Consider the following 27,596-nt stretch of genomic DNA (forward strand, 5'->3'; position numbering starts at 1 on the left):
TGCACGTCTGGAGAAAAAGCAAATAAAATATCGCACAAAGTGGACAAACTACAGAAAGGCAGGAAAATAAAATAAGAAAACACTGCAAGTACGCAGCTCTCCTGCCTTCCCGACCTTGCTGTGTAATGAACAGTGTGTGTCTTAGGAGCAGAACACGAAACCGAAAGCATGGCAGAGAGCAAGGCACACCACAAGGCAGAGCGAGAGAAAAGAGATGTGCGCGTTCACCGCCCATGTCTGCTCAAGCGTGCGTTTACACCCATTGTCTGCAATGGGTTTTTAAGCTTGCGCACATCTACTGTCCCACTTCGCAGCCTACACAGCAACAATAAGTCTCGCTTCGCGAGCAGCGCATTGCGCTGCATCGCTAGGCGAGACCTAAAAAACCAAAGGCAAATGTCCATTCTACAAATACACCCATTATGTGTTTTTGTTAATTGTCATCATGTGATGCTGCAGTGTTGTCAGTCAGACACATGGAATTGGGTGGATTCTTCCCTAGTTCTATTGACTTTTCTGACGCAAGACTGATGTACATATTATTTTTCCTGACTTCTGCTGGCGTTTCATAGATTATCTTGAAATGCGACTGAATGGGTCAACCTTTAGCAATCTTTCAGGGACATGTAGCCAAATCTGACTAAGCCCTACCAATTTTAATCACAACATCTGCTGTATGACAACTCTAGCCCACTTCACCTGGCCTTTTACAGGTGATCCATGCACAAGACCAACAATGTTTAAGACTCTTCAACTAGCTAGTGATAATGCCAACAGTGATAAACTCTGATCCAATTCAGTTCACTTTTCAGAGATGATTCTGGCAGGTGACAAGACATATAGCATGTGACAAGTCAGACTTGGCTGTGGGTTCAGCACATGACATTGGACCACTGCAAAGATGTGTTTTATTGCTACCCAAGTTTACCACCCTTTCAGAAGCAGGTTAAGGAGAAGCGGTTTGCATGCCATCAAATAGAAATTAGGTCATTAGCAAGACGAAGCAAAGAGAACTGCATATATCAAAATTTGCAATTATACGTGAAATAACTGCATTTTCATGGTCGGATCTATGGAGTGTTTTGAGATTCATTCTAAGCACATGAAAAATAAACACACAGAAGACGTGAGAATCAGGACACTGAAAATGGCTCTCAAAGGTCCCAGGTTCGAAGAATATATACATGTTCAAAGGGATATTGTGACTGCTACTCACTAAATGTGGCGATGAACGAGGACAAACAACTCGACTTCAACAATCCATGTTGCTATTTGTCAGAGATATTTTTGTGCTGTATAGTAATAACAGCAAAACAGAATGGCAAGCACATTATGTACCAACCAATAGTGTACTGCGCTTACCATATGCAGTACCCGGACCAAATTCATTTCCTGCATCCATCATGTACTGCGACAACTGTTCGGGGTTGTTCAGACGGGATGGCGCTTTCCTGTCCAACTTCTCATACACAAACTCCTCTATTCTGGCATCTACAAAAAAATTAAAATCGGAACATTTATTAAGAAGCCGCTCATATCGAACAAAGTACATGCAATGCAAATAGGCAATACAAGTCAACGTCTCTTAGATGGTCCATAAAATAATATAAAAGAATTCTAGCTAAAACATGCATCTGCACTGCAAGAAAAACTAGGTTGGTAAAGGAACATCTTTACAGCAAAACACCCGTTTTACTCAAACTATTTAAAAGAAGGAATGTCAGCACACCGAAAGATGAAAACAGAAAATGCTCAATGTATCTTCTGATCTACATCCAGGCAAGGTAGACCAAAAAACATACATATTAAAGAAATGTTACAGCATTTCATCTTTAAAGTTTACTCACAGAATTCATTACCTTTTATTGTGACATTTGATTTGAAAGTTTTCCCAATGCTAAAAAGAAGAGAAAAACTGCATACGAATGCAGATTAATTATAGATCAATCATCATGAAACGTGCTTTTGCTGGTATCAAATATGTCAAATACATCACCCTTTATAATTCGGTCACAGTTAACCATTTGTGCCAATAAGGGGAAAAGCAGAGATTTACATATATTTAATTAATCAGCTTACGTCTGCTGATTAATAATATATAAATCATCATGAAACGTGCTTTTGCTCGCTTCAAATATGTCAAGTACAATACGCCTTAGAATTCTATAACATTTAAGCATTTCTGCTAATAAAAACCATCGAACAAAACACTTCCTTCACAAGTTCTGAAGAACAAAGAGCGTGCTTAAACAACAAACAAGGAAACGTGAATGTTCGAACAAAACACAGTAATGCGTTGCAACAAAAGAGCAGAAACATTTAACAATATAGGTATTGTCATTGTTTGAACATTTCAATACGATCATACCATTACACACTGTATTCCTTGGTGTAAAGTTGAATTTTGATCACTGTTTGTTCGTACTGTTCTTTTAAAGAAGGTTCAAGGATTCTTAACGGCAGCAGCCACTAGTTTTTTCTTCGAATATAGCATTGTATCCTCAAAAAACATTAAATTTTCAATTATTCTCACTCAATCACAAGTGGAAAAAGTATCCATACATAATATTCAGTAATAATAATCGTTACGGTTACACTAAAAATATTTTTAAATAGCCAAACAGGTTTTCTCTTCCACTTTTCTTGCTATGTAATGAATTATGGTTTTGCAAAATAAGTTATCATTTTTTATGGGATGTCATTTTATGTTAGCATTTTGTGTGGTTAATGCTTTATCTTTTGGGTGCGTGCATTTAATGTATTTTTGGATATATACTGTTTTAATTTCCTCATTTTTTGGATACAGCCCTTTAAAATATTTCCATCAAATATGTTTTTTCTTCCAATGGAACGGCAGTGGCTGAGTGTACAGTTTGACTATTGATACTCATTTGTACTAAATACGTACACCGTCTATTCAGTCTGAGTGGACAGTAGGCCAGATTTTGCATGCATAACTGTTTGGATGCCATATGGACGTGTTTTCACACGTCCAGTCCCAAGGACAATGATTTAAACAAGGTACAGGGTCCTACATTGAAAGAGGGTGCAAGAAATGCACTCAATCTCTTTTTGGGGTAATCCCTAAAATGGATTGGAGCCCTTAAGCACCGAAGGGGTATTCTTCATCATCAGGTCCCTCCTCACTGTGGTTCTCAAGAAGCAGATACGGTAGGCACTCCTTGAAGGTCTTAAGAGGGGATAGAAAGATTGCATGTCTCCTTACCAGAGAGGTTCATGGGACCTAACAAAATGAAGAATGTGCAAGTGATAGATTTTGGTGCAAAGACTTTATTTTTACCTCACTACCATTAGCGCACAAACACAATTTCACAGCGAGAGTTATACCCTGATCACCTACATATAAAACATACATGTAGCCTAACGGGGATTAGATTTGTGTTGTAGATTGGGGTTGATTTTGAAAACCGGGTGGAATTTGTTGACGGTGTGTAAGCAGGTTGCATATATGGGGAGGATTCAAAAAATAATTCGGGTGCACAAGAATTAGTACTATCAGAGTTATCGTTTACCGTAACGAAGTAAAATGGGAGGAGGAACCCAATAACACAGGCATTCAATTTGACTGGGATAGAATCAATGCAACAGCTCTTGTGAACAAAGTTTCCCCAATCCTATCGCAAACAAAATTTATGTTGATCAACCGGGTGTTCTGGACACCCCGAAAACTATTTAAACTTAAACTGAGAGATTCCCCAAAATGCTGGAACTGCGATCAGGCCGAAGGTGACTTGTCCCACATGTTTTTCCATTGGCCTCCCTAAAAAACTATTGGAATAATATTTTTGACTGCATAGAACATATTTTTAAAATCAAGCCACGGAGAGAATTTATCTATGTCACCCTGGGTGCTTTGGATCAAACGGTCGCTAACGAGTATGATAGACAGCTACTAGACCTACTCCTCACCTTAGCATGCAAGGTCATACTGTGTAAATGGAAGTCTGCTGGGGAAGTCTCCTTCAAGATGTGGCGTGAGTGGGTCTCTTGCATAGAGGAGTAGACAATAATGCCCTTCAATCCTCTCCTTGGCGTGCATCAACAAAAAAACTCTGGAAATCTCTTGATGCCTCCTCCTTCTCGTTTGATCCTCCCTAAAGAGATAACGGTCCCTCTTGCTTCTTTGTACGTGTATATGCTCAGGGCGATGTGATTAATAGCTTACTCCCCTCCTGACTCTCTGCTGCGACTCCGTCAGAAACCCAGCATGGGCTTTATTCAAATTCTTAAGTACTGTACCAATGTATGTACCAATTGAGCATTCCTTGTAAGTACCTGCGTATTTGTGCCATGAATTATGTATTTTATATTGCATATTTTATTTATCCGTCTACTTACTTATTTCATTGATCCACCTACTTGATATATGTTTGGTTCAGAGTATATACAATCCACTTAGTTGTACGCCACAAGCATCACGTCATAGTTTTACATCTTCGCAAGATACGTTAGTACATCACCTGTGTAGTTAAGCCGGAATCAAACATACCCACTTGTACTGTATGTAAATTTTGTATTATGTTTTCGTTCTTTTCTCTTTGTGTGCTTCTTATGTTCTTTTTTTTTCTCAATAAAAAAGATTTGAACATAAAAAAAAAGAGTTATCGTTTACATCCTCTTGCATGCCTTAGTGAAACGGCCCCAAAACGTTCAACTTTACATCTGTAAAATTGCTAAGCAGGCACAGTTCATTCCATTTGTACCAGCAATGTAGAATACCCATAAATAGTCCCATTTTCGATGTTCTGGGGGTAGTACACAAAAGAAAGTTATGTAAAGCACAAGTTACTTACCTTCGGTAACAATATATCTGTAAGAAACAGTAGTTAGTATTAGATTCCTTACCTTAGAATATCCCCAGGCATCCGTCTGGATCCGGAAACGTTTGCGTAGCAGTACCCTTGCGCGTCGGTAGGTGTCGTCTGCGGCTCCGTGTCAGTCGTCGGCAACGTTGGCGCCGGGATGACATCGCCGGAGTACTTAGACGCCACCCTTTTGCGCTGACGTCAGTTCTTATACACAGCTTTTCCGCGCCAGAAACGCAGAGCCAAGATAAAAACCAACACTGGTGCCATGAAACTAGGGCCCTGAGAAGGGATGACCTTAACCCTAGATATCGGTTCGCAGAACGGGGAGGATGGGTGGGGCGGTAAGGAATCTAACTATTGTTTCTTACAGATATATCGTTACCGAAGGTAACTTGTGCATCTGAAAGAAACAGGTTAGTATTAGATTCCTTACCTTAGAAAAGATACCCCAGCAATACCAACCCCAGTGGTGGGTCTGCGAACCAATAATAACACCAGAAAGTCCTAGAGAACGGAATGGCCGAAAAAGCCATCTCTCCGGACTTGGCTGTCCAGACAGTAGTGTCTTGCGAACGTGTGCGGCGAGGCCCACGTAGCTGCCTGACAGATGTCCTGCAAGGGGACTCCGCGATCTAGATCAGTAATAGCCGCCGTGGCCCGAGTGGAATGGGCACGCAGCCAGTGAATAACAAACCTTGATGCACGAAACGACCCAACGAGAAATGTTCCATTTGTGCACCACCCGAACTTCCTAGCGCCCACGTAACCAACAAAGAGTTGGTCATCCACCCGGAACGGACGTGTGCGATCCAGATAGTATGAGAGAGCACGTTTTGGGTCCAGACGGTGGAGCCTCTCTTCCTCTTTCGAGGAATGTGGAGGCGGAAAGAAGGTGGGCAAGGTGATGGACTGCCCGATGTGGAAGGCTGTGACTACCTTGGGCAGGAAAGAGGGTAGTTTCCGCAACACAACTTTGTCCGGATGAACAGAAAGGAAAGGGGGTTTTGAACAAAGACCCTGGAGCTCACTCACTCTCCAGGCAGAGGTGATGGCAACCAGGAACGCAGTCTTAAGAGTGAGGAGACAAAGAGGACAGTTATGAAGTGGATCGAAGTTAGCGCACATCAGATAAGTCAGAACAAGATTCAAGTCCCACTGAGGCATCACAAAAGGAACAGGGGGAAACATATGAGTGATGCCCTTCAAGAACCTATTTACAACTGGGGACTTGAAAAGAGAGGGCTGATCAGGGAGCCTTAAGAAGGCGAAAATGGCAGAGAGGTAGCCCTTAAGAGTGCCCAGAGCAGAGCCCTGCTGGGCAAGAGAAAGAAGACAGAGGAGAACCTCAGAAAGGGGGGCAGAGAATGGATCCACAGCCTTTGCTGTGCACCATGCCACAAATGTGTTCCACCTGCAGGCGTATACCGTTTTTGTGGAGGGACTCCTGGCTGCCAGAATCACATCGCAGACTTCAGGAGGCAAGTCAAATGGCCTCAACTGTTGCTGCTTAATCTCTATGGATGGAGGTGGAGGCTGGACAGTTTCAGGTGGAGGACCTGCTGCGACAGAAGGTCCTCCTGAAGAGGCAGACGAATCAGGGGATCGACTGACATGCAGAGTAGCTTGGGATACCAGTATCTTCGTGCCCAGTCCGGAGCCACAATGATGACTTGGGCCCGGTCGCGCCGGATCTTCTTCAGCACTCTGGGCAGAAGTGGTATAGGCGGAAAGGCGTAGAACAGACCGCAGTTCCACTCACGACGAAAAGCGTCTCAGAGCGAGTGCTGCCTTGGAAATTCCAACGCGCAGAACTGATGACATTGCGTGTTCTCTTCTGTGGCGAACAGATCTAACCAAGGCTCTCCCCACTGCTGAAAGAGACCTTGCGCCACGTCCGAGTTCAGACGCCATTTGTGATCCATCATGCACCGACGGCTGAGTTCATCCGCCCTGGCATTCAGGGAACCTGCCAGGTGTTGAACCACCAGGGTCACGCTCTGATGTTCCAGCCACTGCCAGAGGCGCAGAGCCTCCTAGCATAGGGTCCACGACCCCACCCCGCCCTGTTTGTTGGAGTACCACATGGCGGTGGTGTTGTCCGTGAACAGAGGGTAGGAATGCCTTCAGTGCAAGCCGGATCGCCCGCAGCTCCAGAAGGTTGATGTGGAGCCGGGACTCCGCTGGAGACCAGAGGCCTCTGATCTCCGCCTCTCCCATGTGGCCCCCCCAGCCCAGGAGGGACGCGTCCGTCACAACTATGTGCTCCGGTTGGGGTAGGGAGAGGGATCTGCCGCTGACCCTATCGGGGTCCGTGAGCCACCACTGCAACTGTCTTGCAGTGCCCTCCGAGATCAAGACATGGTCGGACAAGTTGCCCTGAAGCTGGGCCCACTGAAACTTCAGGTCCCACTGCAGAGCCCACATCGGCCACCTGGCGTGATGCACCAGAAGGATGCAGGAGGCCAGAAGCCGCAGCGTCAACCTGACCGAGACCCGGGATAAAGGCTGAAAGATCGGAATCAGAGCCTGAATATCCCGAACCGGCTGTTCGGGAGGATAACCCGAAACTGCACTGAATCTAGAACCGCTCCGATGAAGAGGAGCTTCTGAGAGGGACACAGGTGTGACTTCGGCACATTGATGTAGAACCCCAGCAAGTGCAGGAGGTCGGTCATAGTCTGGAGGTGGCTTACGACTGTTTGGGGCGAGCCTGCCTTCAATAACAAGTCGCCGAGATAGGGGGGGGAAGACCGACACCCCTAATCTGCGCAGATGAGCTGCGACCACCGGCATCACTTGCGTGAACACTTGAGGGGCGCTGGTATGGCCGAAGGGGAGCAAGGTAAACTGAAAGTGCTCGCGGCCTACCGTGAACCGCAGGTAGCGCCGGTGGGCCGGCAGGACAGGGATGTGAAAATAAACGTCCTGCAAGTCCAACGCTACCATTTAGTCGCCCAGGTCTAGGGCAGCTAAAACCTGAGCCAGCATCTTGAACTTCTCCTTCCGGAGGAAGCCGTTGACGTTCCGCAGGTCCAAGATAGGGCGTAGGCCCCCTTTGCCCTTCTTGGGAACCAGAAAGTAGTGGGAGTAACAACCACACCCTACTTCTGGCCAAGGAACGCGATCGATGGCCCCCTTGGCCAAGAGGGCCGTAACCTCCTCTTGAAGAAGTTAAAAGTGATCCCCTGACACGCAGTGGTATTGCGGTGGCATGGCTGGAGGGGTCGCCTCGAAGGGGGGGGGGGGGTGGGGGGGGGGAGAGTAGCCCCTTCGGACGATTTGCAGCACCCACCTGTCCGATGTGATGTAGTGCCAGTGGAGGAGATGATGGCAAACCCTGCCCCCCCACTGGTGTTAAATGGGCCTGAAAGCTCGGACTAGGAAGGCTTTGAGGCGGATGCTGCGGGGGTGGATGTGGACTGGCCTCGCCGTTGTCCCCTGGCACTGCCACAGCTGTTACCACGTCCGCCACCACGCTGGATGTTAGTCTGCAGCCCATGGCTAGCAGGACGTGAGGGGGGGGCCCTTCCTTGGCCACGAAAGGAGCGAAAGGCAGCAGTATGCTGGCGCTGGGCCGACAGGCCCAAGTACTTGGCCGTAGCCCTGGAGTCCTTAAAACGCTCAAGCGCACGGTCTACATTGTCGCCAAAGAGGCGACGACCATCAAACGGCATGTCCGTAAGTGTGTTCTGGACATCAGCTGAGAAATTGGCAAAATTCAGCCAGGCGTGGTGGCGAACTGCCACCGTCGTTGCAATCACCCTGCCTAGCGAGTCCGTGGTATCCAGCCCACATCAAATGGCCGCATCTCGCCCCTCCGCAAGGGCTTGGACGAGTTTAACCTATGGCAGCACGTCCGCGACAGTGTCCCACAGAGAGTGGGCATAACGGCCCAAAAGGCAAGCGATGTTGACCGACCGCAACCCCAAACTAAGGGGCTCATTAGGATGGCGGATGGACCTGTGTCCGTCCGCCACCCCAGAGTAGGAGGGACCGTCCGCAGGGGCAGCGTCTGTCCCTCCGTGCAGATTAGGATGTGACCGCCACCCTGGCGGTCACATCCTGTATTTTTAACATTGCGGCGGGTGCTGCTTGAAGCAGCACCCGCTGCAATGTTAAATAAACCATGTTTTCCTTTGAGTGCACGAAGCTGCAGGCACTGCATGGTGCCTACCGCTTTGTGCACGCAAAGGTACCCCCCATGTGCACCCCCCACCCCCCCTTCACCCCCTTCACCCCTGGGGGCCCACAACGGGCCCCCAAAGAAAAGTCTGTATACTTTTCCACGGCAGAAATGCCGCCGTGAAAAGGCATAGGACCGCTGCCATCCTAATATGGATGGCGGAGTCTGATAGACACCGCCAGCCATGTTAGAGCTTTTCCGCCGCGGTCGGAAGGCGACCGCGTCGGAAAAGCGGCAGACGGGAAAAAGATCTCCCAGCCATCCTAATCTGGCGGGGGTCTTTTTTCTGTCCGCAGCAGGTAATCTGCATCCTCCGGGCCGGTGGTGGCTTCCGCCGGCCCGGAGGATGCGGATTAACCGCAATCCTAATGAGCACCTTAGTGAAGAGAACATCTTTTTCACGTACTGTTCATACCTTTTGGATTCCCGATCAGGGGGAGCTCTCGGGAAAGCGGTCTGGGAATTAGAGGCCTGGATAACCAGGCTCTCGGGGGTGGGTGGACAGGAAACAAGGGTCGCCCGGGGCCGGGTGGTGGCGTCTGGCCACGCTCCTATCTACAGGGGGACCTGTAGCGGGCCTGGACCAAGTGCCCAACAAAACGTCAGTTAAGGCCTCATTGAACGGCAGTAGAGGCTCCGAAGAGCTTGCCTGCGGTTTGAGGACCTCTGTGAGGAGGTTATTCCTAACGGCCGCGATAGGGAGCTCAAGAGACGAGGCCTTGGCTGCCCTACACCACACTGTAGGCAGCCCCCTTCTCCGTAGCTACGGTAGGAGGGGAGACAAATCCAGTGTCGGGCAAAGTGTCCAAACCACTGGCCTCTCCTAGTTCACCTGCCCAGTCCTGAAAAGACTGGCACTCCTATGCCAGAGCGTCATCAGACCCCTCCCAATCCGCTTCGCCCTCCATCTCCTGGTACTCCGGTTCAAATGATGGGGCCGGATCATAGAAGTATTGCACTTCTCTTGATGTCGAATGGGGAGTCGATAGACGCCGTTCCGACGTCGGAACCGGATCGAGGGGTGGATCGGTGACGACGTCGTCTGGGGACGGCGTCGGGGGCAACACTCTAGGAGTCGACGCCGGCGGAGGGGTCGTTAGGTCGACCAGCGGCGACCCGGATCCGTTGGATCCAGCGGGACCCTGCGGCGTCGGGACCGAAGTCACCGATGGTGCCGGGGCCGAAGCACCCGGCCCTCTTGGGCCCCCAGTTGGGACCGCTGGGCCCGAAGGCGCCCATGGAACCCGATGGAGGAGTGAGTTACCTCATGGCCATGAGAAAGGCATCGATCTCCTCCGGCGTCATGTTCTGCCCAGGGTCCGGCGGGTATGGAGCAGGCCGCAACGTCTGCGGCTCCAGCGGAGCCGTGTGGGCGGTGTCGCCCGAACCCCCAGCCTCGTCGCGTGAGCGTCGGGGGGAGGGGAGTCAGAAGAGCGGTGTTGCTTCTTCGACTTCTTGTGCCTCCCGACAAGTGGTGTCGACTCGCCGAGATGTGATGACTCCGGCCCCGCGACCGGTCCCTCGACCTCCTCCTGGACCGGGACCTCAAGCCGCGCGGGGCAGACTGCCAGAGCTCGAGGCGTTTACGGGACCGCTCCCGCCTAGCTTTCGACGTCAAGGCCCGGCAGTCGGTGCACGACTTGTCATCATGGTCGGCCCCTAAGCTATACAGGCACCTGCGATGGGGGTCGGTAATGGACATCATTCGGTTGCAGTCAGCGCAGGGTTTGAACCTGGGCCTCCCTACCGGCACCGATGGAGTTGTTCGACTCGTCAAACAGATCAGAAAGTTCAGTCAAAAAATTACTAAAGGGTCCAACTTTTTCTGGATCGGCGCTTGCTGCCGCGGAAAAAAGAAGAACTGACGTCAGCGCGCGAGGACGCCGTCTAAGTACTCCGGCGACGTCCTCCTGGGCGCCAACGTCGTCGACGACGGACGCGGCGCCGCAGACGACACCTACCGACGCGCAAGGGTACTGCTACGCAAAAGTTTCCGGATCCAGACTGACACCTGGGGATATTCTATGGTAAGGAATTTAATACTAACCTGTTTCTTTCAGATCCTTAGGTCAGAGTGTACTACAGAACGATGACAATGTACTTCAAAATGCCCTTTAGAATAGCCCCACAAACTGCATCTTTGACCTCGTTCTCCTCTCTCAACCATTTTCTGCCTCACTTATCTCCTTAATTCATCTTGGCTCTTAAACTTCATTCCCACCTAACTATGTACCTTGCTATGTACCTTACTTCCATTACTCATCCAACTTGTACCACTGTACTCTTTGTTTCCTCTCACCAATTGCATCGCTCAAACTTCACTTTATCGATCATATCCCAAGTAACTCAGTTAAATAACTTAGGCCAGCTATCCTCTCACTAGTCTCATGCTTTGGCCTCCACTCTCATCCGCTGTCTGTTTTGGCCCTCAATTCATTTCCAGTCCCACCACCTCTATCTTCCGGCTTACCATACTTCCTAATCAATCTTGTAACCATCTCTTTTCTCATTTATTGTACAGCTAGGTCTCATCACTCATCTAGATTGTGCCTAGTCCCACACTAATCAGTCCAATTTCTCAAACATATTTTTCCCTGCAGTCTTTCGTCTCATCAATCTTCTGCTTTGTTCCCATCCATCTGGTTTTCTACTATCCCTCCCAACTGTTGTGTATAAAGCTTCCCTTTCTGGTCCATCTCTTTGTTGCCAAACAATGGTCCACCCTCTCATCCCCATTAATCCACAATTTCCTCACTCACCCACTGTTTCCTAGGCTCCTACTCTCAGTCAACTTGTGCTTCCTTCACTATTCCCATTAGGCATCTATCACACTCTTGTGAATTATCACCCTTTTGCCAAGACTTGGCCCTCGCTCCCTCAAGCGACAGTTTTGAATGCTCACTCATGTAGTGCCTGGACGTTCTTTCTTGTGCACCATCCCTTTCACCAGACCTCTGCCTTGGTGTCCTTGCTTATCCATTGCATGTCCTGTAAAATTTTTTCAGACACTTTCTGCGTTTGTCCTCTCATTCTTCCAGCTTGCACCCCACTCAAGTCTCCCAACAGCCCTTTCAGTAGCTCCCTGCCCTCATCCTTCTTTGACCTTGTACATTCATCTCAGCTGAAACAGTACATGTCCTGGTCCTCTCTCATATCTAGGCGACACCATGGTCCCATCCCACTTCACTCATGAGGTTTATTTCACCTGGTTGTCCTTATTTTGTCAGGTCCCATCACACATTAACTATGTGTTTTGTTCCCTCTCTCATCCATTGTTTCCACAGCTGCTCTGTTTCATCCACCATAAGTCTTGCGCCCCTACCCCAGGCATTTTGCGCCTCGGTTCCCTCAATCATCTGTCATTTACACCGGCCTCTTATCTCAACAAAACTGTGGCTCTTCCACAGTATGATCAGTCTTGAAGCACAGTCCTCTTAATCATTCATCACATGCCTTGTTCTTCTGTCTCTTTGATCTACTGCCTCGATCTCCACTTTCACATGGCATGTCTTACCTCATTACAGAAGTTAACTCCTAACTCTCCTCTCACAATGAGGTGATTTGTGCCTCTGCCTTCAGCTAGGTGACTCACTCTTCCACCCAGCATCTATCTTGTGGTTTTCCCCTCCCTCTTCAGTACTCTCATCACTTCCTGGTTTTGCCATATCTCCATCCCATCTCTATAGTACCTTTATGGGAGGACAACTCACCCTTACCCATTGTACCCTGTGCCGACACTTCATCTTCCATCATTGTCAACAAGACAGATGGTCAAACAGCACATCTTTTTTGCCACATCTCGGCCATCATGTTGTCAATATCCCATCTGGGTTATGCTAATAGTCATGAAGAGACACACACACACACGTCCTCTTCCCCGCCTCAGAATGGCGTTCTTAAGACACCTTTTGATGAAGAATATATCGTGTTAAGAGCCGTGAAGATGTTGAAGTTGAAAACTATACGATTCTGAGCAAATCACGGCCTTTATGTACCTCAAATTCTAAACCTATATTTACAGTCAGTCTCATTCCAGTCAAAGTCAGTGCAGTAGATCAGACATCTAATCCACTCTTTCACTTTCGGGAGAGGGCCTCTACTACAACAAATTACCACCAACAAATGTAAAGTGCACCTCACAGTTAAAATTCCACATACATTTAATCCATTCTTTGTAAGTGATGTCCGAAAAGATCTTTATTTTTCCTTTTTTATTGAAAAGGACATAGACCAGCCAACACGTTTCGTCTACTACATGTGGACTTCGTCAGGGCTGCTAAACATACAAATGCATATAATATAAAACCAGATAATACAACTTGTGCACGTGTGACAGCTGAGAAAGAGATATCAAATGTTACTGTTTATGTCATTTTACATGTCAATTTATAGGTCTCTTACCTGTTATAAGAAAGCATGTTGTGTTGCACAAGTTACTACTTGTGTAACGATATATCTGTAAGAGACATTAGTTAGTGATAGATTCCTTACCTTAGAATATCCCCAGGCGTCAGACTGGATCCGGAAATTTTTGCGTAGCAATACCCCTGCGCGCTGGTAGGCGTCGTCTGCGGCTCCGCGTCCGTCGTCGGCGTCGTGAGCGCCGGGATGACGTCGTCGGAGTATATAGACGGCGCCCATGCGCGCTGACGTCAGTTCTGATAACACAGCTTTTCCGCGCCAGATACGCAGAGCCATGATAGAACTAACACTGGTGCCATGAAACTAGGGCCCTGAAAGGGGATGACCTTAACCCTAAATATCGGTTCGCAGAACGGGGAGGATGGGAGGGCGGTAAGGAATCTATCACTAACTAATGTCTCTTACAGATATATCGTTACACAAGTAGTAACTTGTGCATCTGAAAGAGACACGTTAGTGATAGATTCCTTACCTTAGAATAGATACCCCAGCAATACCAACCCCGGTGGTGGGTCTGCGAACCAATATCACACCAGAAAGTCCTGGAGGACGGAACGGCCAAAGAAGCCATCCCTCCGGACATGACTGTCCAGGCAGTAGTGTCTTGCGAACGTGTGCAGCGAGGCCCACGTGGCTGCCTGACAGATGTCCTGCAGGGGGACACCGCGGCCCAGGGCAGTGGTCGTTGCCGTGGCCCGAGTGGAGTGAGCCCGCAATCCAGCCGGGGGCTCCTTCCTCGCCATGGAGTAGCATGCTTGGATGCACAAGATGATCCACCTGGAGATGGTTCTCTTGTGTACAGCCTTTCCCTTCTTCGCGCCCACGTAACCAACGAAGAGTTGGTCATCCACCCGGAATTGGCGAGTGCGGTCTAGATAGTAGGAGAGCGCACGTTTTGGATCCAGACGGTGGAGCCTCTCCTCCTCTTTCGAGGGATGCGGAGGCGGAAAGAAGGTGGGCAAGGTGATGGACTGCCCGATGTGGAAGGCCGTGACAACCTTGGGCAGAAAGGAAGGTCGTGTACGCAACACCACCTTATCAGGATGAACAGACAGGAAAGGTGGAGAAGAAGAAAGAGCCTGGAGCTCACTCACCCTCCTGGCAGAGGTGATGGCAACCAGGAAGGCCGTCTTTAGAGTAAGGAGACGAAGAGGGCAGTTATGAAGTGGCTCAAAGGGAGCACACATCAGATAGGTGAGAACCAGATTCAAGTCCCACTGGGGCATCACGAAGGGAACAGGAGGAAACATGTGCATGATGCCCTTCAGAAATCTACTCACAATAGGGGACTTGAATAAAGAAGGCTGATCTGGTAGCCTCAAGAAGGCTGAAAGAGCAGAAAGGTACCCTTTAAGAGTGCCCAGAGCAGAGCCCTGCTGGACAAGGGAAAGAAGAAAGAGCAGCACTTCCGAAAGGGGCGCAGAGAGGGGATCCACAGCCTTTGCTGCGCACCATGCCACAAATCTGTTCCACCGGCAGGCGTATACCGACTTCGTGGAGGGACGCCTGGCTGCCAGAATGATGTCACAGACTTCGGGAGGCAAGTCAAATGGCCTCAACTGCCGCCGCTCAATCTCCAAGCTTGTAGGTGGAGACTGGACAGGTTCGGGTGCAGGACCGTCCCCTGCTGCTGCGACAGAAGGTCCTCCCGAAGAGGCAGACGAATCGGGGGATCGACTGACATGCTGAGTAGCTCGGGATACCAGTATCTTCGTGCCCAGTCCGGAGCCACAAGGACGACCTGGGCCCGGTCGCGCCTGATCTTCTTTAGCACTCTGGGCAGAAGTGGTATAGGCGGAAAGGCGTACAACAGACCGCAGCTCCACTCGCGACGAAAAGCGTCTCCGAGCGAGTGCCGCCTTGGAAACTCCAACGCGCAGAACTGCTGACATTGCGCGTTCTCTTCTGTGGCGAATAGATCTAACCAAGGCTCTCCCCACTGTCGAAAGAGACCTTGCGCCACGTCCGAGTTCAGACGCCATTCGTGATCCATCATGCACCGGCGGCTGAGTTCGTCCGCCCTGGCATTCAGAGAGCCTGCCAGGTGTTGAACCACCAGGGTCACGCCCTGATGTTCCAGCCACTGCCAGAGGCGCAGAGCCTCCTGGCAAAGGGTCCACGACCCCACACCGCCCTGTTTGTTGCAGTACCACATGGCGGTGGTGTTGTCGGTGAACACTTGCACCACGCTCCCCCTGACAGAGGGGAGGAATGCCTTCAGTGCAAGATGAATCGCCCGCAGCTCCAGAAGGTTGATGTGGAGCCGGGACTCCGCCGGAGACCAGAGGCCTCTGATCTCCGCCTCTCCCATGTGGCCTCCCCAGCCCTGGAGGGACGCGTCCGTCACAACTACGTGCTCCGGCTGGGGTAGAGAGAGGGGTCTGCCACTGACCCAGTCGCGGTCCGTGAGCCACCACTGCAGTTGCTTTGCAGTGCCCTCCGAGATCAGGACATGATCGGACAGGTTGCCCTGATGCTGGGCCCACTGAAACTTCAGGTCCCACTGCAGAGCCCGCATCCGCCACCTGGCGTGACGCACCAGAAGGATGCAGGAGGCCATCAGTCCCAGAAGCCGCAGCGTCAACCTGACCGAGACCCGGGATAACGGTCTGAAGACAGGAATCAGAGCCTGAATATCCCGAACCCGCTGCTCGGGTGGGTAAACCCGAAACTGCGCCGAGTCGAGAACCGCTCCGATGAAAAGGAGCTTCTGAGAGGGACACAGGTGTGACTTCGGCACATTGATGGAGAACCCCAGCAAGTGCAGGAGGTCGGCCGTAGTCTGGAGGTGGCTGACGACTGTCTGGGGCGAGCCCGCCTTCAACAACCAGTCGTCGAGGTAGGGGAAGACTGACACCCCTTGCCTGCGCAGATGGGCTGCGACCACCGCCATCACTTTCGTGAACACCCGTGGGGCGCTGGTAAGGCCGAAGGGGAGCACGGTAAACTGAAAGTGCTCTAGGCCTACCGTGAACCGCAGTTAACACCGGTGGGCCGGCAGGACGGGGATGTGGAAATAGGCGTCCTGCAAGTCCAACGCTACCATCCAGTCTCCTGGGTCCAGGGCAGCCAGGACCTGAGCCAAAGTGAGCATCTTGAACTTCTCCGTCCGGAGGAAGCCGTTGACGTTCCGCAGATCCAAGATAGGGCGTAGGCCCCCTTTGCCCTTCTTGGGTACCAGAAAGTAGTGGGAGTAACAGCCACGTCCTACTTCTGGCCCAGGAACGCGCTCGATGGCCCTCTTGGCCAAGAGGGCCGAAACTTCCCCTTGCAGAAGTTGCAAGTGATCCCCCGACACACGGTGGTATTGAGGTGGCATGGATGGAGGGGAAGACTCGAAGGGGAGGGAGAAACCCCTTCGGACAATTTGCAGCACCCACCTGTCCGAAGTGACTGTATGCCAGTGGGAGAGGTGATGGCGAACCCTGCCTCCCACAGGCGTCACATGGGCCTGAAAACTCGGACTAGGAAGGTTTTGAGGCGGGGGCTGCTGAGGGAGGTGTGGACTGGCCTCGCCGCTGACCCCGACCACCGCCGCGGCAGTTCCCACGTCCGCCACCGCGCTGCTGGATATTTTGCGGCGTGTGGCTGGCGGTCCGTGGTGGGGCGCCCCTTCCGTGGCCACGAAAGGAGCGAAAGGCAGCCGATTGCTGGCGTGGGGCCGTAAGGCCCAAGGACTTGGCCGTGGCCCTGGAGTCCTTGAAACGTTCCAGCGCATGGTCTGCCTTGTCGCCGAAGAGGCGACGGCCATCAAACGGCATGTCCAGGAGGGTGGCCTGGACATCGGCCGAGAAGTTGGCGGACCTCAACCAGGCGTGGCGTCGAACCGCCACCGTCGTTGCCATCGCCCTGCCCAGTGAGTCCGTGGTATCCAGCCCACACCGGATAGAAAAACGTGCCGCATCTCGGCCGTCCGCAAGGGTTTGGCTGAGTTTAGCCCTGACCTCCTCAGGGCATTGTGGCAGCACCTCCGCAACCGTGTCCCACAGAGTGTGGGTGTAGCGGCCCAAGAGACAGTTGGTGTTCACTGACCGTAGCCCTAGGCTCACAGACGAGAAGACCTTCTTCCCGAACTGCTCATATCTCTTGGATTCCCTGTCGGGCGGGGCCGACGGGAATGCGGTCTGGGAGTTGGAGGCCTGGATGACCAGACTCTCGGGGGTGGGGTGGGTGGACAAAAAGCAAGGGTCGCCCGGTGCCGGGCGGTAGCGTCTGGCCACGTTCCTGTCCACAGGGGGGCCTGTGGCGGGCTTGGACCAAGTGCCCAGAAGAACGTCACACAAGGCCTCGTTGAACGGCAGGAGGGGCTCCGCGGAGCCGGACTGCTGTTTGAGGACCTCAGTGAGGAGATTAGTCCACCCGGCCGCGACGGGGAGCTGAAGGTTTAAGGCCTTAGCTGCCTTCGTCAACACTACACTGTAAGCAGAACCCGCCTCCGAAGCCACAGTCGGGGGCGACGTAAATCCAGTGTCTGGCGAGGTGTCAATACCACTGGCCTCCCCAAGCTCATATGTCCAGTCCTGATTCGACTGGCAATCACGTGCCAGAGGGTCCTCGGACCCCTCCCATTGCTCCTCGTCACCTGGCTCCTGGAGACCAGGATTAACAGCCAGGGCCTCCTCGTGGAGATAGAACTCTCCGAAGGCCGACGGAATCGGCGCCCAGCGGCGCCCCTCCGACTCCTGAGGAGGACCGTAGGAAACATTGGGGGCGGCAACCACATCGGCCGCCGGGGACGACACCTGAAGGGACGGCGCCGGCGAGGTCGTAGGGTCGACCGGCGAGGTCCCGGATCCGGAGCCGGATCCAGCGAGGTCGTGCGGCGCCGGGACCGAAGTCGCCAGCGGCGCCGGGCCCGAAGTACCCGACGTCGTCGGGGCCGAAGCGCCCGACCCGGAAGGACCTCCAGACGGAGCCGATCGGCCCGAAGGCGCCACGGGAACCGACTGAGGAGGGAGGGCCCTCATGGCCATGAGGTACCTCTCGACCTCCTCCTGCGACGCGCCGTGCCCAGGGACCCGAAGGTGTGGGGCAGGCGGCGACGCTTGCGACTCCCGCGGAGCCGCGTGGGCGGTGTCGCCCGAGTCCCCGGTCGCATCGTGCGAGCGACTGGGAGGGTCGGAGGATCGAAGGTGTCGCTCCGACCTCTCATGCCTCTTACCTGAGGACTTGGAACCAGACGATCGGTGTCCACTCCCGGAACGTCGATGACTCCGACCTCGCGACCTGTCCCTCGACCTCCCGTGGGACCGGGACCGGGACCTGGAGCGGCGCGGGGCCGACTGCCTCAGCTCGAGACGCTTGCGGGACCGCTCCCGCCTAGCCTTCGACGTCAGGGCCCGGCAGTCGGAGCAGGTTCGATCGTCGTGGTCGAGGCCTAAGCACTTCAGGCACCGGCGATGGGGGTCCGTGACCGACATGAGTCGGCCGCACTTCGAGCAAGGCTTGAACCCGGGCATCCCTGGCACCGATAGTCGAGAATCGACTAAATAGAGGATCAAAAAGATCAAAAAAGTTTTCAGTCAAAAAGTGACTGGGAGTAGAGCTTCTTCCGGATCTGCGCTAGCTGGCGCGGAAAAAAGAAGAACTGACGTCAGCGCGCATGGGCGCCGTCTATATACTCCGACGACGTCATCCCGGCGCTCACGACGCCGACGACGGACGCGGAGCCGCAGACGACGCCTACCAGCGCGCAGGGGTATTGCTACGCAAAAATTTCCAGATCCAGTCTGACGCCTGGGGATATTCTAAGGTAAGGAATCTATCACTAACGTGTCTCTTTCAGATACCTGGTATTATATGATATGTATTTGTATGTTTTGCAGCCCTGACGAAGTCCACATGTAGTGGACGAAACACATTGGCTGGTCTATGTCATTTTCTATGAAATAGGAAAAATTAAGATTTTTTTCGGACATAGCTTGCAAAGAATGGACTAAATTTAGGTGAAATTTTAACTGTGCGGTGCACTTCACATTTGTTTGTGGAAATTCTTTGATCATTCGAGGTTGCACCTTGGAAACAGCAGGTGCAGTGGATCTGCACGCAACGTTGTTCTATATAACATTTACTTGGACATAACTTTAATTGGGGGTGATAAAGAGGGAGGCGCAATAGCTGTATTGGATCGCTGTTTCACTGTTTTGTATACAACGCATTGCCACTCTACGTCTCACCAAAACAAAAGCCAGAGCAGTGAATCTCCTTTCGGCATAGGGAGATCTCCATCAAAGAAATTAACAGCACAGTTCATGGGAAGAGTCAATCCTATGTTGTGTCATCGCCGCATGCTCAGTTATTTTACCCAATTAAGTCTGCGCTTGAAGACAACACCAGGCAAAGTATATTAGGTCAGCCCAATCATGAAAACATCTTGTGAATGTGGCATCTGCGGTCAAGTTTGTAATAAAAACACTAGAAGAATTTTTATTACATTTTAATTTGTGCAAAGAAGCATGTCCCATTTCACTTTTAATTCCAAAGCATTCAATTTTCCAGAGGTTATGTGCATCACTCTAAACAGGAGTGGGCCAGGTAATCCTTTCCCTCTAATTGGGAGATTGTGATTTCACTGCATCTAATAATAGAGGTTTTTTTTGTTTGTTCTTCAATTGATATTTTACAAAGCCATGCTATATACTCCATTAGTTTTTACAGATTAGTGAAGATATATCAAGGCAATAAAAAAAAAAAGGATAACATAAGGGCAAGGGGATCTCGGTAGTCTGTCTGAATCACACATATGCAGTCAAACATGCAATAACATAGCGATAGTCAATTACATCATAGACAGAGAAACAGTCTCACACTCACCAAACACTACAAGAAAGTCTCGAGAATAATTTCAAGGTTGTGAAACCTATTATTCTACTGGCATCAAAAGTATATATAACAGTATCATATAAAATATATGAACAATAGTTACTTACCTGTAATATGTGGTTCTCCAGTATTGGTACCTTTCATAGATTGACATCCCTGAATCATTCCCCGTCGTCGGAGTGGGAGTCCCACGGCACATAAAAATAGCAATAAATATGCAGAACATAAGTATATCCTAGGTATTTTAGAACCAGGAAGTAAAACAGATTGAAGTAATTTGAATTATTTTTCCACTTGCATGACTCGTCCAAGTCATTATATATAGTCCAAACTACAGCCAATCAGGCGACAGCACACTCCAGAATGTTCTCTTCAGAGGCTCAGGCTCTCAGACTTTCTAGCACAAGTCTGAATTAAAGTGACAAACAAAAAAGCATAGAGGGAAGGTGGGTGGGTTGCATGTGAATCTATGAAAGATACCAATACTGGAGAACCACAGATTACAGGTAACTATTGTTCTTCTCCAGTTTTGGGGTATCTTTCATAGATTCACATGCCTGAATCGAAGTAGAGAGCAGTAATCCCATAATAATACGCGTGAGATTCTGATCACAACATAACATATGCATACCAGAGGCAATATGTAATTACAGAGATATATATATATATTATAAATATGTAATAAAATACCAAAGAGGAGGAGAGAAGAACAGAGCCTCACCTTATTTAAAAAGATTTCGGAGAACCGCTTGTCCCACAGTTGTGTCTTCATTGCTGGCCGTCTCCAGACAGTCGTGCTTAGTAAAGGCGTGCCTGCTGGACCACGTAGCAGCTCTGCAGATTTGATGAATAGGCACGCCCGCAAAAAGAGCAGTAGAGGAGGCGACTTCTCTAGTAGAGTGAGGTCTCGGAGTTGCTTGTAATTGTCTGCCTGCATGCTGATGACTGAAACAAATTGCAGCAGAAATCCAGCGAGCAATGGATTGTTTGGATATTGGTTGTCCTGTACGCATCTTTCCATAAGCTATAAATAGCTGGTCAGATTTTTGAATTGTCCTCTGTAAATAGGATTTGAGACACCTCTTAACATCAAGAGTATGCAAAGTCCTTTCAGCAGGGTAGTGGGGATTAGGAAAGAAAGTCTTTAGAATGACTGTTTCGTTGAGGCTGAAATCCGAAGGTACTTTAGGCATAAAAGTGGGGTTAGCGCGTAGCACTACCGAATTCCTGGTGAATTGGAGGAAAGTTGGTTTAACAGTGAAGGCTTGAATGTCGCTGACCCGCCTGGCAGATGTGAGGGCCAACAGCAGAGAAACTTTAAATCGGTCTTATGAATAGGTTTAAAGAGATGGCGCATGAGTTGTGAGAGCACGACTTTAAGATGCCAGGATGGAGGTGGACGGCGGATGGGTGGAAACATGTGAAACAATCCCTTGAAGAACTGCTGAATGAGTAAAGAGAGTTGGAACCATCCTGTTGGAATCTGGAGATAGCCGCTAAGAACACCTTAAGGGTAGAATGCGAAAGGCCTGATCTTGCCAGATGCAAAAAGAAAGGAAAAGTTTGTTCCGGTTTCCCATGGATTGGATAAATGTTGACGGTTTGACACCATAGGCAAAATCATTTCCATTTGAGCCTATATGTTTTTATTGTGGAAGGCGCTCTAGCATTGGCTAAGACTTCTCTACAGTCAGAAGGAATGTCTAAGTGAGCGAATTCAAAGTGCTCAGGCGCCATGCCACTAAGTGCAGAGATGTAGGATCCGGATGGCAGATCTCTCCAATCTGAATGGATAGAAGGTTCAGTATTGGTCTCAACTGATTGGGATCGCACTTGGAGAGTAGGAGGAGTTTAGTGAACCAGAACTGGTGAGGACATCTGGGGTCTGAGTATTAGGCGAAAAGGCTACTTAATTTTCCGGAGAACCCTGGGAACCAATGGTATTGGAGGAAAAGCGTAACCAATTCATCAAAAACGCATTCCAGAAGGAACCCTTGTGGGGAATCCAACATACTAAGAATGGGCATTTGCTGTTCAGATTGGTCGCGAACAGGTCCAGATAGGGTCGACCCCACTTCTGAAAAATACGATCCAAGGTTGGTTGATGGAGCTCCCACTCGTGATTGGAAGTTGTTGATCTGTTGAAGGAATCCGCAAGAACTTTGGAAACTCCCGGGACCTGGACTGCTGTCAGAATTATCTGGTGTTTGATTGCCCAATTCCAAATCTGCTGAGCCTGCTGAGATAGCAAGCAGACCTTGCCCCTCCTTGTTTGTTCAAGTAGTGCATACTTGTCGTGTTGTCTGTGCGGATCAACACTGATGCTCCATGAATGATAGTGCAAAAAGACATTAGAGCTAGGAAGATCGCTAGTAGCTCTAAGAGGTCGATATGCCAAGTCCCTTGTTGAGCTTCCCATTTTCCGCTTACTGCGAGTCCTTGTAGGTGTGCTCCCCATCCCTCGAGGGAGGCGTTTGTGGTGATGATGAAGGTTGGAGCTGCCACTTGGAATGAACAGCCTGCTGTCACATTTGTCTTTGAAATCCACCAGCGTAGAGCATCCTGTATTTGCGGAGTGATGTGGATGAGATCGTCAAAGGATCCCGAAACCTGCAACCACTGTTTGTTGAGCTCCTCTTGCAGAGGTCTCATCTTGAGACGGCAGTTGGGGACCATGGAAATGCAGTATGAAAGCATCCCCAAAGCAACTTGAACTGCCGGACTGAAACACACTTTTTTGATCGCAGTATCTGTGCAAGTTTGCAAAGTTTCAGTTGCCTTTCGTGTGAGACAAAGGCCTGTGTCCACAGAATGTCTATGGTGGCTCCCCAGAACATTCTTCTTTGTGATGGAACAAGGTGAGACGTGTCGAAATTGATGGTGAGGCCCAGAGATTGAAAAAGAGACAGACATCTGAGTATGGGCGTTTGCAGATGTGAAAGAATTCGCCTTGATAAGGCAGTCATCTAAATTAAGAAAAATTTGGATTCCTTCCAGTCGAAGGTGGGCAGGCACCAGCGCTAAGACCTTAGTAAAGACCCGGGGTGCGCAACGTAGTCCAAACGGAAGGACCTTGAACTGTAAGTCTCTGCCAGCCACTCTGAACCTCAAGAACTTTCTGTGTCTGGGTAGAATTGGTACATGAAAATAAGCGTCTTGGAGGTCGAGGGTGGTCATGTGCTCCCTCGCCGCGAGGAGTTGAAGGATCTCTTGAAGAGTAAGCATTCGGAAGGATAGTTTTTTAATATATTTGTCGAGGGGACGAAGATCTAGGAAGGGACAACATTCTCGCACCTTTTTCTTTATCAGAAAAAATCTGGAATAAAAACTGGTCCCTCTTTGCAATCGAGGAACTACTTTTGTGGCTCCTTTTCGGAACATCAAATATATTTGGGGAAAAAAGCTCTGAGAGGTGAGCTGGAGGCGGTCCCTTGGGAGGAGAATTTGGAGGATGTTTTACAAACTCTAGAACATGGCCTTTGGCTACAATGACCGAGACCCATTTGCCTGTAGTTATATTCGACCAATTGGAGTAGAAACAGACGATTCTTCCTCCAACCTTTAAAGTAGAAAGTGGTAGAGCAAGTGGCAATTTTCAATGCTTTTTGGATGTATAACATCCACAGAAATTAGACTTCCTTCTGTTTTGTGCATAGGAAGTAGATGGTTGCGGTCTGAAAGATTGTTGGCATTGGAAAGACTAACATTGGTTACTAGGATTGGTACTGTCTTTGCGGATTATAACTTCCTCGAGTAGAGATAGATCCGTGGCCTCTAGCTCCACGAAAAGGCGGTTTTCGAAACTGAAGAGTTCGGAGAGATCTTGCTGTCTCTGTATCCTTTTTAATGGCCTGTAGGACCTAGTCACCATGCTGACCAAAAAGAGACTCTCCGTCAAAAGGCATATCCATTATTTTGGCCTGAACCTTTTGGCGAAATTATGTTGTTTTTAACCAGCCCTGTCGCCGCAGGACTGCGGCACCTGCCAGTTGTCGAAAACCTGTAGACTCAACGTTCACCGACAAATCAATCTCGGCTGAGATTCTTTCCCCTTCCTGAAGGACCTTTAACGCCTCTGACTTAGAGGGCTCAGGCAACATGCCGATGTAGGGAGAAATGTCAGACAACATGTGTCTATCACATCTTCCGAAAATAGCCAGTGAATTAGCTGCATGGACGGTTGTTGCTGTGATGGTTGAAACCTTCTTTCCAATTGCATCCAGACGTCTCCCATCCTTATCAGGAGGTGCTGACAGCGGAGAGGAAGGATTCTGTGCTTGTCGTTGAGCTGCTTGAGCGATAACAGAATCTGCCTTTGGCTGGCCTATCAGACATGAAGGCGAATTGTCCGGTGCTTTGTATTTCTTCTCAAGGCGGGGCAGGACCGCAGGAATAGAAGCAGGAGCTTTCATTACCTTCAGTCCTTCCTGCCAATGAAGTCAATGATTGGGATAGACCTTATCTGTTTCCTCGGTTGATCTTTAAAATCATAAAGGAAACAATCATCTTTCTTTGTTTCCATAGGCAGAAGAAATCGTTGTGTATCTCTTTTCATGAGAAGATGAAAACCTTCAATGTCAACACGAGGAGAGTCGGCAGGAGAAGAAGTGGATGGAGATGGAGTTTGTATCTGGTAGTCGTCCGATTCCGTAAGGAGTGATCTGTCATCCAATTCTCCTTCCTCTTGATCGTCGACAAAAGGTGTGAACGTCCTGAGAGCAAAGCGAAGGTACTGGAGAATGTGGCCTGGGTGACCTCAAAGCTGATGAGGATTGAGGAACAGTTGTGGGCGGTAAAGAAGCAGCCGATTCAGATGGAGGGAAATGGCGATAATAATCGTCCAACATGTACTGCAGATTATTTAGAAGAGCCAAAGGCATTTAGGCCGTAGGGATTGGATCTTGAGCTGGAGTAACCGTCTCGGGGCAACAGTCATCCTCCTGATCCACATCCTGATATTTAATGAAAAGTTCAGAAGGGGTCCTGGCAGTACAAAATCTATCCCCTTCATCTGATTCATCCTCATCCTTTCCAGAATCTAACAACTGTTCCGGCAATCTGAGAGGAACTTTAGCTGGAGAAATGTTAATTGGTGAAAGGACCTCCAACGAAGAACTACGTCTATGTAGCAAAGAAGATGCTGCTGTTGACGGAGGTAACTGTATAGATGATGTCGTAGACGGTGTGAGTTTGCTGCCGGCGTAGAGGTAAACCAAACCTGAAGAGCCGTACATGAAGATGGTTGTAGCATCGACGAGGCAGTCGTCGATGAAGTAGTCGTCGACGAGGCGGGCGTCGACTGAGTTATCGTGACGGGACAACCTTCATCGATGAGGCAGCCATCGACGAAGCAATTGGCTTTGAGGCAATCGTCAACGGCACTCTTTTAATCTTCGTCGTCGAAGGAATGTCAATGGTAGATTTTACCTTCTTCGTCGATGGGACTGGTCTTACGGAGACGGATACCAGCGCCGACGGCAAAGACGCCAACGACATTATCATCTGTGGCTTCGGCGATGAGAAAGTAGCAGTCGACGTCGTCACCGCGGTGACGGAATACTTTGTTGACGAAGGTGTCGTCGTCGAGCTCATCCACGAGGGACCCCAGTTTCTGAGGTAAATCCTTGTCAGAAACCTGTTTTGAAGCTTGAGACTTCGTAGTTTTTCTCGGGGGCGTAGAAGGCATAGTCTTACTTTTAGAAGGTGGCACAATCTTTTTTGAAGTAGAAGGCATCTCAGCACTCTTGGAGGAGTGTTGTTTTTTAACCACCTTAGCCCCAGGAGAAGAAAATTCCATGTCAGCAGTCCTCTTCCTAGAAGAGCTAGTCAGAATAGAAGCAATACTCCCAACTACAGATAAGGGATTGTCCTGGTCTTTTATCTTCTGTATCCACAGAAGTAGACGTCTTTCTCTGTCCCTCAGAGTCTTTTGAGGGAAGGTTCTACAGATCTTGCAGTCTCTCACCTGATGGTCAGGGTATAAGCAGTAAATGCACTTCTTGTGAGGATCTTCTTAAAAAACCATAGTTTCCCACAAGATTCACAGGGTCTAAAGAGAGATTTCTTTGAAGACGACATCATAAATGAACACTTTCCAGGGAAAACACTGAGTAATACTGAGCAGAGCTCAGGGAGACCCCTTACCACGACGTGCGGTAGAAAATCTGAGAGCCTGAGCCTCTGAGGAGAACATTCTGGAGGGTGCTGTCGCCTGATTGGCTGTAGTTTGGACTATATACAATGACTTGGATGAGTCATGCAAGTGGGAAAAAATGTCCAATTACTTCTACCTGTTTTACTTCCTGGTTCTAATGTACCTAGGATGTACTTATGTTATGCATATTTATTGCTATTTTTATGTACAGTGGGACGCCCACTCCGACGACGGGGAATGATTCAGGGATGTCAATCTATGAAAGGTACCAATACTGGAGAACCACATATTACAGGTAAGTAACTAATGTTCATATATTTTATATGATACTGTTATGAATACTTTTTGATGCCAGTAGAATGCAGCCTTTGACCTGTGATGTCTTGGACATGATCAAACACTTCCCCTTAAAAACTAGCTATATGCGAGCACTGCCATGCTAGTGGATGGAAAGTGGCTTGCAGAGCTCCAGAGTGCCAGCAGCTTGCATCTGTACTGAGACCCATCCGAAAGATCTGCAATGGAGTGAAATACTGGAAAGAACTTTTTTGCAAGTACACACACTTGGCGAACTTAATTCACCATAATGGTTAGGGGCAAACCTGCTTGGAGGTGAAACAGTGTGATCCAACATTTGTTTCCTGTTTAAAAGGCTCCCTCAAGCCATTTGAGTGGATGAGCTCGTGGAGAGGCACCTGCGTGTCTTGAGAGGTTCTGTGACCCGAAAAAACTTTAGCAGCCGGCTCAGCAACCCCAAATATTTGAAATGCCTAATCTCTACTGATGACGGGTAATAATCCAGAAACACGTGTATAGAGATAGCCAGCACTAATCTGCACCAACCTGGTGAAATACTGGAAAGAACTTTTTGCAAGTACACATGCTTGGCGAACTGCATTCACCATAATGGTTAGGGCCGAACCTGCTGGGAGGTGAGGCAGTGTGATCCCACATTTGTTTCCTGTTTAAAAGGCTCCATCGAGCCATTTGAGCTGACAAGCTTGTGGAGAGGCAGCTGCGCACCTTGAGAGGTACTGTGACCCGAGAATACTTTAGCAGCCTGCTCAGCAACCCCAAATATTTGAAATGCCTAATCTCTACTGATGAAATACTGGAGAGAACGTTTTTGCAAGTACTCATGCTTGGCGAACCTGCTGGGAGATGAAGCAGAGTGATCACACATTTG

General features: G+C 49.5%; 1 protein-coding gene across 2 annotated transcripts in view; it reads right to left on the reverse strand.

Moving 5' to 3' along the window:
• SH3GLB1 (SH3 domain containing GRB2 like, endophilin B1) overlaps positions 1–27,596 on the reverse strand; it is a 289,157-nt gene that overhangs the window by 191,969 nt on the left and 69,592 nt on the right. For both annotated transcript variants that reach the window (XM_086953975.1, XM_086953976.1), the window contains one exon: positions 1,363–1,491. In XM_086953975.1, the coding sequence (XP_086810101.1) occupies positions 1,363–1,491 (129 nt within the window). The remainder of the gene's footprint in view (positions 1–1,362; positions 1,492–27,596) is intronic.

This window comes from Lissotriton vulgaris, chromosome 1_1 (assembly GCF_964263255.1).
Source record: "Lissotriton vulgaris chromosome 1_1, aLisVul1.2, whole genome shotgun sequence".
NCBI classification, from domain to species: Eukaryota; Metazoa; Chordata; class Amphibia; order Caudata; family Salamandridae; genus Lissotriton; species Lissotriton vulgaris.